The following is a 16289-nucleotide window of genomic DNA, read 5'->3' on the forward strand; positions in this document are numbered from 1 at the left end:
AATAGACAAGCCTGACTGACCCAGTCTTTTAGATAGTCCATCTTTCCCAGCGTGTCATTTCCAGGCTGCATTGTTTGCTATCAAAAGAAAGGAAGCAACAGAGAGAAAGTGGCCTTCAAAGAGATTCCACCTTCTGCCATTCATGTCTCATTCAGTTTTTTCACTAACATTTGTGACTGCAGAGTCAGTCATCTTGAACATCCCCAGCTGGCAAGTGTCCTTGCTGTAAACGGAAACAGCAGGGGCAAGGCATCACAGGGTGAGCACAGGGCACTGGGATAAATATTGGGCAATGGAGGAAGGCAAGGGACAGCTCGGGCTCTTCAGGACCATGGCCAACCACTTGGCTGAGAGGGGGAGAGAAGGTGGCAGCAAGTACAGAACTCCAGGAATGCCTCTGGCTCCCTTGAGAAGCACCATGGCTCCTGCTTAAGCTCTCTTTCCTAGGAAGCTCTTAATTCATGTTTATACTCAAACATATGGAATGAAAGAAGGTTTGTGGGACAGCAGCCCTGTGGGAGGCGTGGGGGGGAGGGGAAGCAACCAAGAGGGTGATTTAAGTCCAATCCTGGGGAGGCAGCAGGAAGTGGGATAACCTTAAAGCCAGACCCAGCACAGAGGACATACGGAGTATAAGAGCCTCTCCACAAGCTGGTGAGAGTAAACTTAAGACAAGGGCTAAGAGGGGGAGGAGGAGGGAGAAACACAGGGGAGATGACCAGGTCTCTATTGGGCTGTTGATATTTTTAGAGTAGGTGCTAAACTGCTACTTCATTAAAAACAATGGAAACTTAGCAGTCAGATGGAAGTCATTTCCAAGAGTTCTGGTAACTCTGAAAGAAGGGATCAAAGCTACACAGAAAAGCAAAGGCCCTGCAACCAGGGCCAGCTCCAGGGTTTTTGCTGCCCCAAACAGCAAAAAAAGCGCCACAACTGTGATCCGCTTTACCACCGCCGCTTCAGTCTTCGGCAGCTGGTCCTTCGCTCCGAGACGGAGTGAGGGACCCACCGTCGAATTGCTGCCGAAGAGCCGGACGTGCCGCTTCTCTCCGTTGGCCACCCCAAGCACCTGCTTGCTGGGCTGGTGCCTGGAGCCAGCCCTGCCTGCAAGTTGGCCAGCTTTCAGAGGTAACCTGCCACCTGATACCATACATGCCCAGGCATACCTCCTCACTGGGTCCCTCTTTCTATCCTGTCAGCTCCCAGGATCCAAACTGGACAGCATTAACATTACACTCATGGAGATATATGTAGTGCTGCCAACCTTCAAGAATCCCACATCAGAAGGGATTTTCCTGTCATGGCTGTGCTCAGACAGCCTATTCCCCTTGGTCCCTGAACACAGGGCAGCCTAAAGTACTAGTAGCCTTTAGTGCAAGCACTGACTGAGCATAAGACTGATTCTGCACTCAGCAATCTTCTACTTTGGGACTCCTGCCTTCTGTGTTTGCAGAGAGCAGCTGGAAGCAGGAGGAGGCCGCCTCAGGGAAGCCTGAGGAGCTGCCATTGGAAAGCAGTAGGAGGCATGCACTGGTACCAGCCGCCGCTTTTTGGAACTGTTCCAAGCTTCCCCTTCCCATTGCCAATACATAGCTCTGTATACAGCGTCAGCCAGAGGTAGGCTCTGCCGCCTCCATGTGGTACAGTCACACAAAAGCAAGCCCAGAAGGCATCACCAATACCCATATGCAACAAGCCTTCCTTCTAGGGACCGGTCTCACAGCAATGTGTGCTCCACCCATCGCCCTTTCCAGGACCACTAATGGGCCAGCAACTCCAGTATGCCCAACACCTTGTAGGTTCCCTCTGAACTGTTCCGCTCATCGTAAAATCCAGCACTCCTCCCCTCACAGGACCTCCTATGTGCGACGGTGACTCTGGGGTCAATCCCGCAGTCTGGGATGTCTGCACAGAGAGCAAAACCCAAAATTTCCCTCTGTTGCTAGCCCAATATGGAGTCCAAGCTTTTCCACACAACACCTGGGCTGGAAGCAGCAGGTAACAGACACCCAGGAGAAAAGGGAACCTGCAACAGCCCCATATGTTAAGACAACACCTGGGCTCCTTACCAAAGCAGCTGCCACGGTGTGGAAGAAAGGTTTTACAGGCTGTGGCAATGGCCAACTCAGCAGAAATAATGGTCTTAATAATCAGGTCCTCCACATTGGCCATCAGTGCTGTGAGGGGGAAAAAAAACAAAAAAAAAAAAACAGAATGTGAAGCAGGGATTGCACTCATGTGCAAATGCTCTCCTGGGTTTGCATGTGAATCTGAGTATGGATGACTCCACAGGTAACATCAAGCAAATGAGGGCATGTGTGGACACTCAGAGGAACAAGAGATCATGAGTGCATACATGAATACCCCAAGGCAGGAGCACTCAAGTGAATTCTCACAGGAGTGCAAGAACAAATGCAAGCAAGCAAGCATAAGCAGGAGCATATAGCATGCATGACAGCACAATTAAGCATGAGTGATCACTCACCCACCCACAATGTTTTAAGGATTAACTAATCAAGAGTGTTAGAGAAACTCTCATGCTCAAGGGCACAAACCAAACTAATGGGGATCAGGAAAAAACTCTGTTGGCAGCTCCCTTTTGATACTGGCCACTGAACTAGATAAACCTCTGGTCTAATTTAGTACAGCAATTACTATTTTCCATATGTGGGGGAATACGTGTGTACGTATGCCTAGGTATGCAAAGTCTGAGCATCTGTACAAGAGGGTGCATGAATGTGTGCACATGAGTGGGTACATAAGTGTTCTTGCATGTGCATAAGAATACAGAAACTGCTGTCCCAGATCAGACTGGCGTTCTTAGCCTAGCATTCTGTCTCTGACACCAGCACCAGAGCAAGATGCAAGAAACCCATAACTGAACAATTATGGAATAACCAATTCATTGGAATGTCTTCCTAATTTCTCTCAGTGGTTGGTTATTTAGGAGAGTTTATCGCTTTACACTGGATATCATAAAGTGTAACAATGTTCTAATGATCTGTATCAATATCTAATCATGTGTGCAACTGAGAGAACATTAATTGGTGCAAGTGAGCATGAGTGACTGCATAACCATGCACATAAAATTGAGAAAGGCTTAGTTCCACTTAGAAACCTGATTCCAGTCCCTTCCTCCATCCTCTAAGTTCTCTGGCAATACTTATAGGATGGGCATAGCAGCTGTCAAATAGTGTTACTAAGGACTCAGTGTTAGGCAAGTTGTCCCTTAAGAGAAAATTCCTTGGATTCTGCTGTGCAGATGCATCAAAGCAGACCTGGTAAAGGTATGGAAGAGAGCTGTTCTACAGAACATAAGCACCCAGATGGCCAACAAAACTCAGCAAAAACCTGGGGCATGAAAAAGTGATATCACATCCATGAGTCATTCAAAATGACACAGGTAACCAGCCATTTGTTCACGAAACTGCAGGGTTCGAGAGGTTGATGACTCACCAGACTGAACAAGCCACGGGAGCCATGGAGGGAGGGGAAGCATTTAGGGTGATACCAGAAGGTATAACTAGGAGGAACGGGAGGACATTAAGAAAGGGAAACTTAGGAAGAATATCAGGAAACACCCTGACAGTTTGTTGAACTATATGCCAGGCAAGATAAGGTTTGGAGTCCTCCCCACTGGGAACATTGAGAACTAGGCCTGGCCATAGCCCTAGAGAATATATCACAGGGAACAATCCTGCCCTCTGCCCTGAGATGGAACCTAGTAGGGGTCTTCCCAGGATTTCTTGCTGGTGGACACAAGGAAGGAACCAAACGGGGGTCTCTACTCACTCGTTGTGTCTCTCCCTTCTTGTTTCAGGTACCTCAGCATCGCACTCATACTCCACTTGTTCCCATAATCCTCCACTTCAGGGTCATCACAGCTAAAACAAACCAAGGAAGCATGGCTCACATAATTGGCCTGTGCATCAGGATCACCACTCTAACCTTTGAAAGCCATACTTAGATGCAGTCATACAAAATTTGCTCCCCCACCCTGGTGTGAATTTGGTTCTGCCTCCAAGAACCAACGCCCATCCTCTCATCTCTTTGGCAATTCTAAGTACCTGACATAGTCTCCACTCTTCTTGTTGACACTGTAGTTGGTCAGATGCATGAACTGGTTTTTAATGTTCTTAGTTCCCTGGTCATATCTCACAGTCGCAAACCTAAGAATAAGGACAAAAAACTCAAGCTACACTTTCTGGGGAAGGCAAGCAGCTTGCTAGATGGGACTTATTAGGCAGACAATTCAGTCGCTGCAATTACAGATGTAAAAGACCTAAATTAGGTACAATCTAATGCAAACCATCAAAGAACATTTCCCAGAGCTGTATCCAGTCTGGTTTCCAACGTTCCAAAGGAAGGGACTCCCAATCCTTCTTCCAAGAGATTATTTCACAGCCCAACACCATATATCCCACTGTCAAGAAGATTAAGTAGTCGTCAGTTTAAATTGACCATAAGCAAATCTCATCCCATTCCTCCTAGTTACAGAGATACTGCTCTTAACCTTGTCCTTCCCATCCATGGATTTATTATGGAGGTTGTCATAAACAGATAGTTAAGGGTTAATGTCTCTTTTACCTGTAAAGGGTTAAGAAGCTCAGTAAAACTGGCTGACATCTGACCAGAGGACCAATAAGGGGACAAGATACTTTCAAATCTTGGTGGGGGGAAGTCTTTTGTTTGTGCTCTTTGTTTAGGGGGTTGTTCGCTCTTGGGACTAAGACGGACCAGACGTAAATCCAGGCTCTTCAAATCTTTCTGAATCAGTCTCTCATGTTTCAAACTTGTAAGCAACAGCCAGGCAAGGCATGTTAGTCTCATTTCTGTTTTCTCAACTTGTAAATGTTCCTTTTTGCTGAGAGGATTTTACCTCTGTTTGCTGTAACTTTGAACCTAAGGCTAGAGGAGGTTCCTCTGGGCTATATGAATCTGATTACCCTGTAAAGTATTTTCCATCCTGGTTTTACAGAGACGATTTTTACCTTTCTTTAATTAAAAGCTTTCTTTTTAAGAACCTGATTGATTTTTCCTTGTTTTAAGATCCAAGGGGATTGGATCCGGACTCACCAGGAATTGGTGGGGGAAAGGAGGGGGGGATGGTTAAATTCGCCTTGTGTTAAGATCCAAGGGGTTGGATCAGTATTCACCAGGAACTTGGAGAAAAAGCCTCTCAAGGCTGCCCAGGGAGGGGAAGGTTTTTGGGGGACAGGAAGTGTTCCAGACACTAAAATTTCTGGATGGTGGCAGTGTTACCAGATCTAAGCTAGTAATTAAGCTTAGAAGTGTCCGTGCAGGTCTCCACATCTGTACCCTAAAGTTCAGAGTGGGGGAGGAACCTTGACAGAGGTGTTGGTAGCAAGTCTATATTTAAGGTGCGCCCCTAAAGTAGGAATCCAATCTCTTATGCATGAAAAATATAGTGTATCCTCCCAAAAGTGACAGCACTAATACTGAGCACAGAATTACTGTTCTATACAAGTTTACAACTAAGGCTTGGTCTATACTACTGACTTAGGTCATTAAAACTATGTTTCTCAGGGGTGTGGAATATCCATATCCCTAAGCAATGTAGTTATACCAACCTAACTCCAGTGTAGACAGCACTATGTTTATGGGAGAGCTTCTCTCATCAAGATAGCTACCGCCTCTCGGTGAGGTGGAGTACCTATGCCGATGGGCGAAGCTCTCCTGTTGGCATAGATAGTGTCTTCACTAAGTGCTACAATGGTTGAGCTACACCACTGCAGCATTGTAAGTGTAGACAAGCCCTAAAACAGTTTATTTAGGATTTAAAATTAATTAAAATGGGCCACTGAAGAAATGTAGCACTCAGTGTCAGATTTTTTCCAGACCTCTAATCTGAACAGACTCCCTAAACACAGTGAAACCTTGTCTGTTTTAGATTGGTTTGGGGGTTGTTCTGGTGAAACTTGCAAGGCCTTACATGCAACTTGATAGCATCTCTCAGTGTGGATGCAATATAAAAAACTTTGAACACTCCATCTGATCAATCCCAAATTTCAGGGAACCCTGTTGATTTTGATGAAAACTGGAAAAATCAAAAGGGGGAAAATGGGGAACACAATGAGCCATTGGTTAGCAGAGCTACCAGATTCAACTGCCCTCTAATTGTTGGTTGATGGCAGTCATTAACACATTCCAGCATAATACCCATTATTTTAACTCTTCCCGTCCCCTCCAATAGTTTGAAAATGTTGACACCATGAACGAGAAAGGCATGAAGAAAGTGGAAGAATATGGCCAGGTCTACACTAAAAAGTTAAGTTGACCCAACTTCATCACTCAGCGTGTGAAAAACTCACATCTCTGAGTAACATAGTTAAGCTGACCTAACCCTGATGTAGACAGTGCTAGATCAATTAAATAATTCTTCTGTCAACCTTGCTACCACCTCTCGTGGAGACAGATTGCCAACAAAAATGGGATTGTTGCTGTAGTGAGTGGTTACAGTGAAGCACTATAGCAGCACAGCTGCAGCCTTCCTAGTGAAGACATACCCTAAGAAAGGTGGGGGTAAGAGGGAAGCACACAGAGCCCAAGGATCAGGGGAAAGAGAGAAGTTCCTGAAATACAAGTGAATGGGCAGGTCACACAGGGAGCTTGTGGCTGAGGAATGGGGGACAGCAACAAGCCCCTGGTATATGTTCAAAGAACTCAGTCTAAAGAAACAACAAAAAGTGTGCCACTCTTCAGTTTTATTAATGGTCATTCCCCGTTATTTTTTATAAGTGAAAGTGTCTTTCACAGGGGCTGAAGGATACCAGTGTCTACTAAAGAGAATTCTCAAAGAGCTGCCCTCTTTCAAAATGGCTGCCATCTCTCATTGTTCTCAGTGTGACTGCCCTCAGTTGGTGGCTATTTTGAGAAGAGTGTCTCACTGTCAGTGGGACAGAGTATTGACACTATCTAAAAACTATACAGTCGTGATTAAGGCATTTTAGTGTTTGTGGACACACATTAGTTTAAACTGATTTGTTAAAAACAGATTTTGTTCATTTTTTGCTGCTCATGGTGTTATTCCAAGGCAGCGATAAAGTTCCTGCTGAAGGATAAACATTCAGTTATAAAGAATAGCAAGGGACGAAGTTACCATTAATCATAAAAAGTTAAGATTTAATCCATGTAGAAGATTTCAGTTAGCTTTAGCTACAGAGGAAGTTAGAAGATTGGTTGGATAGCCTCACTGTATATTTCCATATTTTAACATGACTGAATTTCATATATTTAACCCTGACTATGGATTTCCAAGGTTTAACAGATTTGGGATCATTACAACATCTCAAATATATATTACCCTAAATGATGGATATGTACTCTCTACCTTACCTCCATTTTAACAGTTTCTGTCTAGGAAACTATCTCAAATGTTTGTTGGTTATGACATTCTCAGCTTTGCCATCTTAACCATCCTGGACAGAGTTCATTCTTTCCTCCAACCCCTTGATCATTTCTGTAGCTTGTGTCCAAGTATCACTCTGGTAATGAGAAACCCGTTTCTAACAGCAGTATTATCAGGTTTGGTGGCCCTAGAACAAGGGCAGGCAAACTTTTTGGCCTGAGGGCCATATCGAGTTTTAGAAACTGTATGGAGGGCCGGTTAGGGGAGGCTGTGCCACCCCAAACAGGCAGGCATGGCCCGGCCCCCGCCCCCATGCAACCTCCCCCCCACTTCCCACCCCTGACAGCCCCCCGGGATTCCTGCCTCATCCAGTCACCCCTTCTCCTTGACTGCCCCTGGATCGCCAGCCCCTAACTTCCCCCTGCCCCTAACTGCTCCCCACTGCCCCATCCAACACCCCCTCTCCTTCCAGACTGCCTCGCCCCCGGGATCTCTGTCCCATCCAGCCGCCCCTTCTCCCTAACTGCCCCTGGAACCCCTGCCCCCATTCAACCCCCCTGTTCCCTGCCCTCTGACCACCCCAATCCCTTACCACCACCCCCAAACTCCCCTGTCCCCTTACCACGCTACCTGGAGCACTAGTGGCTGGTAGGTGTTGCAGTCCCCCATTCCTCAGCCACAAGCTCCCTGTGTGACCTGCCCATTCACTTGTATTTCAGGAACTTCCCTCTTTCCCCTGATCCTTGGGCTCTGTGTGCTTCCCTCTTACCCCCACCTTTCTTAGGGTATGTCTTCACTAGGAAGGCTGCAGCTGCCCCAGGAACTCGCCGCTCCACCGCTCAGAGCATTGCGCCGGTGATGCAGTGAGCTGAGGCTGCGGGAGAGGGGAACAGCAGGGAAGGGGCTGGGGGCTAGCCTCCCGAGACAGGAGCTCAGGGGCCAGGGAGAATGGTCCCGTGGGCCAGATGTGGTCTGGCCATAGATTGCCCACCTCTGCCCTAGAGTCAGAGTATAACTGTTCTTCCTTCTCTGGCTGTGATGCCTCTGTGCATGAAGCCCATTCAAAACATCTCACTGACCATTTCTGTAGCCACATCACTGCCAAAAAAAAAAAAAAAAAAAAAAAAAAGACAGCCAAACAAACAAACTCATGAGCGTATCCAGAACCTGAGGCATCACATAAGTAGCACAGAGAAATCAGAAAACCAAGACAATCATATGGGGAAAAGAGGTGAGAAATAGGACAGTAATACAAATGGGAATGGGTGTACAAATGTAGTGTGCTGGCAATTAGGCCATCCCACGACTTGTAAATAGAGACAGAAACCAATTTCAGGAAAAAACACTACTCTATTTTTCCTCAGGGGCCTGAAACTGCCACCTGCCACAGAGAAGAGTGATTCAGTTCCCACACTGCCCACAATCAGCTATGTGATACTAATCACTGCTGGTCACAGAGATTACTGCATTCTCAGTACTTCCAAACCCAAGTATTTTATCTCCCATTCTTACAACTTCTCCCTTCCCTAGAGAGCTTCACCATCTACTGGATAGCCGCAGTTCCAGATTCCAAATACAATTCAGTGATAGAAAACTTACATTCTAGTAGTGTCTTTCACTCAGAGGGATCTCAAAGTGCACTACAACTCTGTACAAACAAAACTCTCTCTCCACGACTGAAATGCAGACACGTTGAGGTTAGAATGTGGTGGCAGTTGAACAGCACATAGCAGTACTGCACAACAGTAGGTGAAATCAATCTATCCACTTGAAATGAAGGGGATTTAAACAATGCAATTTCTCTGGCTGGAACATGGCCAGGACACAAAAGTCATTGTACCAGCTCTTATAGAAAGTGACCTGGGGTCACAAATGAAAGATCCAAGGTATAGATAGATTCATAGATACCAAGACCAGAAGGGATCATTGTGATCATCTACTCTGAACTCCTGTATAACAGACCATAAAACTTCTCCAAAAATAATTCTTAGAGCATACCTTTTAGAAGTATATTTAGAAAAACAATTTTGATTTAAAAATTGCCAGTGATGGAGAATCAGCCATGACATTGGGTAAATTGTTCCAATTGCTAATTACCATCAATGTTAAACATTTATGCCTTCTTTCCTGTCTGAATTTGTCTAGTTTCAGCTTCCATGTTGTATCTTTCTCTGGTACACTGAAGAAAAGACGGTTACTCACCTTTGTAACTGTTGTTCTTCGAGATGTGTTGCTCATATCCATTCCAGTTAGGTGTACGCGCCGCGCGTGCACATTCGTCGGAAAACTTTTACCCTAGCAACTCAGTGGGCCGGCAGGTCGCCCCCTAGAGTGGCGCCACCATGGCGCTCCATATATACTCCTGCCGGCCCACCCGCTCCTCAGTTCCTTCTTGCCGGCTACTCCGACAGTGGGGAAGGAGGGCGGGTGCGGAATGGATATGAGCAACACATCTCGAAGAACAACAGTTACAAAGGTGAGTAACCGTCTTTTCTTCTTCGAGTGATTGCTCATATCCATTCCAGTTAGGTGAATCCCAAGCCTTACAAAGGCGGTGGGGTCGGAGTGAAATGTGGCAGAATAAAACTGCCGAGCCAGAGGCTACAGCCTCTCTTGAACCAGGCATACTGCGAAGCAAAGGTAAGGACCGAGGACCAATGGAGCTTCGCGACAGGTCTCGTGGGTAGAAACACAAGCCAGCAAGGCGGCAGATGAAGCCTGAGCCCTGGTAGAATGCACGGTGATGTGGCTTGGGGAAATATGAGCCAAATCATAACAAGTGGGGATGTCCGCCATCACCCAAGATGAGATCCTCTGAGAGGAAAACAAGCAAGCCCTCCCTTTGGCCCGCTACCGGGGCAGAGCTGGGGCACCTTAGGAAATGATTCTGTCAGCACAACATAATGCGAGCACTCCACAGATGTCCAAGGAGTGCAACGGTTATGCCCATTGCGTTGAGCTGTGGGTAACATGAAAGGCCAAAACACCTTAGGGAGGAAAGCCGGGTGCGGTCATAACTGCACCTTGTCTTTGTGGAACCTTCGTAAGAGCTCTGATCTCAGAGACCCGTCTGGCCAAGACTAGGTTGAGGCCCCAGGGCGGGGCTGGGCGGCGCACCCGAGGGTGCAAGCGCTCCAAGCCCTTGAGGGACCTCGAACCCATAGTGGGACACTGAACGTCCATCTTAGCCTGCTGGAAGGTAGGGATGGCTGCTGAGAGTATGCTCAGCGCTGATACCGCCAGGTCCTGCCGCTGAAGGCCAGAGGCAGGCCAAATAGAGGGGATCGAGACCTCAGCAGGAGCAAGATCGAGCGTACTGCAGCTGTAAAGGAAACGCTTCCACCTGGCTTGGTACGTTGACCAGGCGGAAGGCTGCCTGTCACCCCGACTCAGGTACGTGAGGCGAAGAGGCTGCAGGTCCAAGTGACGAAGCCTGTCATTGCCCTGAGTGATGAGGTCTGGGCTGACAGGCCGAGCAACGTGGTATGTCAGTGCGTAACGAACCAGTGGGAACAGCGGGAAGGCATAATGCAGTTGGCCGTTCCACGGCATCAGGAATGCGTCCAAGATCGATTCCGAGGAGAGACCTTGGAAGGAGCAGAACACCTGGCATTTCCTGCACTCGCGGTGAGCGAACAGGTCTGTGTGAGGAACCATTTCCACTTCCGGAAAGCGGGACGCCTCACATGGGGCAGAGTGATGACTCGTAAGACAGGAAAGACCTGCTGAGTCAAAGAGATAAGACGTTCCGAACGCCTGGGAGAAAGGACGTCGCCAGCTCCATCGAGTGGGCCATGCAAAAGACCCGGAAATGGATGGCCTCCTGACAAAAAAAGGGGGGAGGACTATGTCCCCCCTGAATGCTTATGAAGCACCTGGCCATTGTGTTGGCTGTAAACACCGAGATACAACGGCCTCGCAGCTGCCGCTGGAACCCCTGGCATGCCAGGCGGACTACTCTCATTTTTGGGGCATTAATGAGGAATGCCAGCTCCCTAGAAGACCGAAGGCCTTAAGCTCGGAGGTGATCATGAGCACTCGAGCAGAGAGATGATGCGTCCGCCGTCAGGGGCAGTGAGGGCTGGGGCGGATGAAACCGCATCCTGTCCACACCAAGGAGGGAGTTAGCCACCACTCTAGGGAGCCTAAGGCGTTCGAGGGAACGGTGACTACCATGACCATTGGCTCCCTGTGCAAGCGGTACGCCGAGGTGGGCCGGACTTGGAGAGGACGGAGGCGGAGCTTGGCGCGTTTGGTTACAAACTTGCGGGCAACCATGGGCCCAGGAGACTGAGACAAGAACGAGCTGAGGTCGTTGGGAAAGCCTTCAGACCTCAGATGATTGATGCCATCGCCTAAAACCGCAGTTGCGATAAGCAGGCTCCGGCTAGGTAGGAGACCAAGATAGCCCCTAGGAAGCCCAACCTCTGCGTGGGAACCAGAGCGGATTGCTCTAAAGTAATCATCAGGCCTTGATCTGTGAATAAGACCGTGACGATGCCCACGGGCTGAGTGGTTTGTGTGTCAGAGTCTCCTCGGATAAGCGAATCGTCCCAATACGGAAAAACGCATATCCGACATAGCTACGGTAGGCGGCGACTATGGCCGTAAACCGGGAGTATTCACCGCTGGCTATAAAGCGGAGGCATCTCCCATGCGGAGGGAAGATGGCATTGCGAAAGTACGCGTCCTTCCTATCCAGGGCGGCATAGTAGCCCCCCGGAGGCAAGGATGGAATAATGGTTCCCAGGGATACCATGCAGAACTTCAACCTTATCCCAAACCGGTTGAGTCCATGCAGGACCAGGGAGGTCTGAGACCTGTGGTCGAGTGGGGGACTAGGGCATAACGGGAGTAAAACCCCTAGCCCCTTTCGTCCGCTGAAGGGGGACAGGGCTGGAGCAATTTAAAGGTGGTACCTATGCTCCATCGTGCTCAGGACCCAGCGATCTAAAAGTAACTGGGGCCATGCCAGGAGAAAGCGGGATCAGGATCCCGTCCTGCGACTGGTACACCGCCCTCCGGCGAACCTTGGAAGGTCCGTCTTTGGTCCCAGTGGTAATTGCGAGGGACCTTGACTTTGGCTTTTTAGGGGGCCTGACGTTTGTCTGCGACCACCTTGGCCTTGCCGTTTTCCAGAGTTCTGCCTCTGGCTAGGCATAGAGTATGGCGGCTGGGGCCATAAAGGCCTGCGTTTGGTCGCAGGCGTATACATGCTGAGACGCATTAGGACTCTATTGTCCAGCAGGCTTCGCAGTCTGGGGCTGTCTCTGCCGCGAAGATGCCTTTACCAACAAAGGGTAAATTCTTTCCCCCGTCCTCCAAGACGGCAGCGAACTCTAGGTGGGAGGTTCGAGGGAGAAACTCCTCCACCCAGGTGCTATAATTATCGCAGCTAAGCAAGGCTTGTTGCTTTGCTACCCAGAGGTGCAGGGCCCCTGCAGAGTACACCTTGCATTCGCCAAGGCTCTTTCTGCTTCGGGGCTGGCGCCCGCTGGCCATGATATCAGGATCGTGGTCCTGAGCATAAAATCCGCGCATATGGGGTGACACGGATGCTGGAGGTACTAAAAGAGGGCACGGGCCGAGTCTCTGACTCACTCGGACCTTGCCCAACTCGGCACCGGGGACCGGCATCGGGAGGCGTATCGGTACCTGGAACGAGATCCAGACCTGCAACCAGAACGGTGTCGGGAGGTCGACCGAGATCTCGAGGCTCGTAGAAGAGCTACAGGAGTCAAGGTACCTGCCCCGGTGTCAGATGTCGGAACGGTGCCGATAGCGGGTCGGCGAACGGGATACCGACCGGTGCAGTGAGTGTGACCAGTACCGAGGAAAACAGTACCGGAACTGCCAGTGGTGTCCGGCGTGCCGACAGGACTTGGAGCGTCTGCGGGACCGTGATCATGGACGGTGCCGCTCTGCTGTACTGACAGGGGACAGTCCCTTGAAGAGACCGTATTACCCGTACCGGCGGTGCCCGGGTCAGGCAGCACTGACTCCGTCATGGCACTGAGAGCCCTCGCCGTTGGTAACATCTCCGGCGCGCAGGGAACAGCAGGCTCAACCACGGTGCGTACTGGGGAGCTGTCAGGCACCGGATTCGACGGCCCTCATGGGGCCGGGATCCACGGTACCGAGGTCATCAGAGCTTCGGTAGGTGCCGGTGCCGGGAGAACCGAGTTATATAAGCCGTCTGGCTGGGGTGCCGTCAGCACTGAAGCAGCGGGAGTAATACGCTCAACCACGGCGCGTGCCGGGGAGCCGTCGGGCACCGGATTCGATAGCCCTTGTGGGACTGGAATCGACGGCGCCGATGGAAGCAGCCGGAACAGGAGCTCAACCACGGCGCGTGCCTGGGAGCCGTCAGGCACCGGATTCTACGGCCCTTGCGGGACCGGGATCGACGGTGCCGACGTCATCGGTGCCGCAGCAGGTGTCGGTGCCGGGCGATCCGACTTAGACTAGCCCTCTGGCCACGGTGCCGTTGGCACGGAAGCAGCCGGAAAATTAGCTCGACCACGGCGCGTGCCGGGGAGCCGTCAGGCACCGGATACTACGGCCCTTGCGGGACCGGGATCGACGGTGCCGACGTCATCGGTGCCGCAGCAGGTGTCGGTGCCGGGCGATCCGACGTAGACGAGCTCTCTGGCTGCGGTGCCGTTGGCACGGAAGCAGCCGGAGCAATACGCTCAACCACGGCGCGTGCCGGGGAGCCGTCAGGCACCGGATTCTACGGCCCTTGTGGGACCGGGATCGACGGTGCCGACGCCATCGGTGCCGCAGCAGGTGTCGGTGCCGGGCGATCCGACGTAGACGAGCCCTCTGGCTGCGGTGCCGTTGGCACGGAAGCAGCCGGAGCAATACGCTCAACCACGGCGCGTGCCGGGGAGCCGTCAGGCACCGGATTCTACGGCCCGTGTGGGACCGGGATCGACGGTGCCGACGCCATCGGTGCCGCAGCAGGTGTCGGTGCCGGGCGATCCGACGTAGACGAGCCCTCTGGCTGCGGTGCCGCTGGCACGGAAGCAGCAGGAGCAATACGCTCAACCACGGCGCGTGCCGGGGAGCCGTCAGGCACCGGATTCCACGGCCCTTGTGGGACCGGGATCGACGGTGACGACGTCATCGGTGCCGTAGCAGGCGTCAGCGCCGGGCGATCCGACTAGACGAGCTCTCTGGCTGCGGTGCCGCTGGCACGGAAGTGGCAGGAGCAATACGCTCAACCACGGCGTGTGCCGGGGAGCCGTCAGGCACCGGATTCTACGGCCCTTATGGGACCGGGATCGACGGTGACGACGTCATCGGTGCCGTAGTAGGTGTCAGCGACGGGCGATCCGACTAGACGAGCTCTCTGGCTGCGGTGCCGCTGGCACGGAAGCAGCAGGAGCAATACGCTCAACCACGGCGCGTGCCGGGGAGCCGTCAGGCACCGGATTCTACGGCCCTCGTGGGACCGGGATCGACGGTGCCGACGTCGTCGGTGCCGGGCGAGCCATCTTAGACGAGCTGTCTAGCTGTGGTGCAGCTGGCACAGAAGCAGCAGGAGCAGTAAGCTCTACCACGGCGCGAGCCGGGGAGCTGCCAGGCACCGGATTCCCTGGTCCTGGGGGACTGGAATCGACGGAGCCGAAGTCATCGGTGCCTCTGCAGGCCGGATAACGCAACTGAGGCGAGCTCTCTGGCTGCGATGCAGGTGGCACGGAAGTAGCGGGAGCAGGGGGCTCAACCACGGCGCGTGCCGGGGAGCCGCCAGGCACCAGCAGGAATCGTAGACTCTCTCGACCTCGGAAGAAGGGAACGGTGCCGAGTCGACATCGGTGCCGGCGACGGTCGGTGCCGAAAGGCCTTGGTGGTACCGGCGGGGTCCGGTGCCGAGGAGGCGCTTCTGCCCGCCGCTTGAACATCGGTCCGCGCCCAAGGTGGAGGGGCAAGTGAAAGTCCCGCACCTTTTTGTTCTCGGCTTAAAAGCCTTGCAAATGGGGCACTTATCTGTCAAGTGTGATTCCCTGAGGCACTTCAAACAGGAGTCATGTAGGTCTCTCTTCGGCCGCGGCTTCTGGCAAGCCGGGCCCCTTTTGAAAACCCGGTGAGCCATTCATGGCTCCGGCACTGGGCTCATGGAAGGGGCTACTTCCTGAACCCCGCTAACTAAACTAACCATGTTAGCAAAGAAACACGTATAACCATACAAATATATATATAAAAGTGTTATAACTGCATAATTATATACGAGAAAACGAGTAGCTAGGGAAGTGGAGGTCAGCTAAGCCGCGCTCCACTGTTCCAACGACCGACACGGGCGGTAAGAAGGAACTGAGGAGCGGGTGGGCCGGCAGGAGTATATATGGAGCGCCATGGTGGCGCCACTCTAGGGGGCGACCTGCCGGCCCACTGAGTTGCTAGGGTAAAAGTTTTCCGACGAATGTGCACGCGCGGCGCGTACACCTAACTGGAATGGATATGAGCAATCACTCGAAGAAGAACCTATTATTAAATATTTGTTCCTCATGTAGATACTTACAGAGCATAATCAAGTCACTCCTTAACCTTCTCTTTGTTAAGCTAAACAGAATGAGCTACCTGAGTCATGGATTAAGGCATGTTTTCTAATCCTTTAGATCATTTTTGTGGCTGTTCTCTGAATTCTCTGACTTATCAACATTGTTCTTGAATTGTGGATGCCTGAATTGGACACAGTACTCCAGGAGTGGTAGCACCAGTGCCAAATACAGAGATAAAATTACCTCCACTCTGACCTGAGATTCCCCTATTTGTGCATGTCAGATTGCACTGGCCCTTTTGGCCAAAGCGTTGCACTGGGAGCTCGCATTTAGCTGATTCATCACCACAACACTCAGATCTTTTTCAAAGAGTGTCTGCTTCCCAGGATAGAGTCTTTCCCATCTTGTAAATATGG

The 16289-nt window shown here is 51.0% G+C and overlaps 1 protein-coding gene across 1 annotated transcript in view; it reads right to left on the minus strand.

The window, feature by feature from the left end:
* The window catches only part of TTLL5 (tubulin tyrosine ligase like 5), a 254241-nt gene that overhangs the window by 197290 nt on the left and 40662 nt on the right, over positions 1-16289 (minus strand). The window contains 3 exon segments of the mRNA XM_030559099.1: positions 2070-2177; positions 3793-3884; positions 4068-4169. Coding sequence (XP_030414959.1) covers positions 2070-2177; positions 3793-3884; positions 4068-4169 — 302 coding nt within the window.

Source organism: Gopherus evgoodei, chromosome 4 (assembly GCF_007399415.2).
Source record: "Gopherus evgoodei ecotype Sinaloan lineage chromosome 4, rGopEvg1_v1.p, whole genome shotgun sequence".
NCBI lineage: Eukaryota > Metazoa > Chordata > Testudines > Testudinidae > Gopherus > Gopherus evgoodei.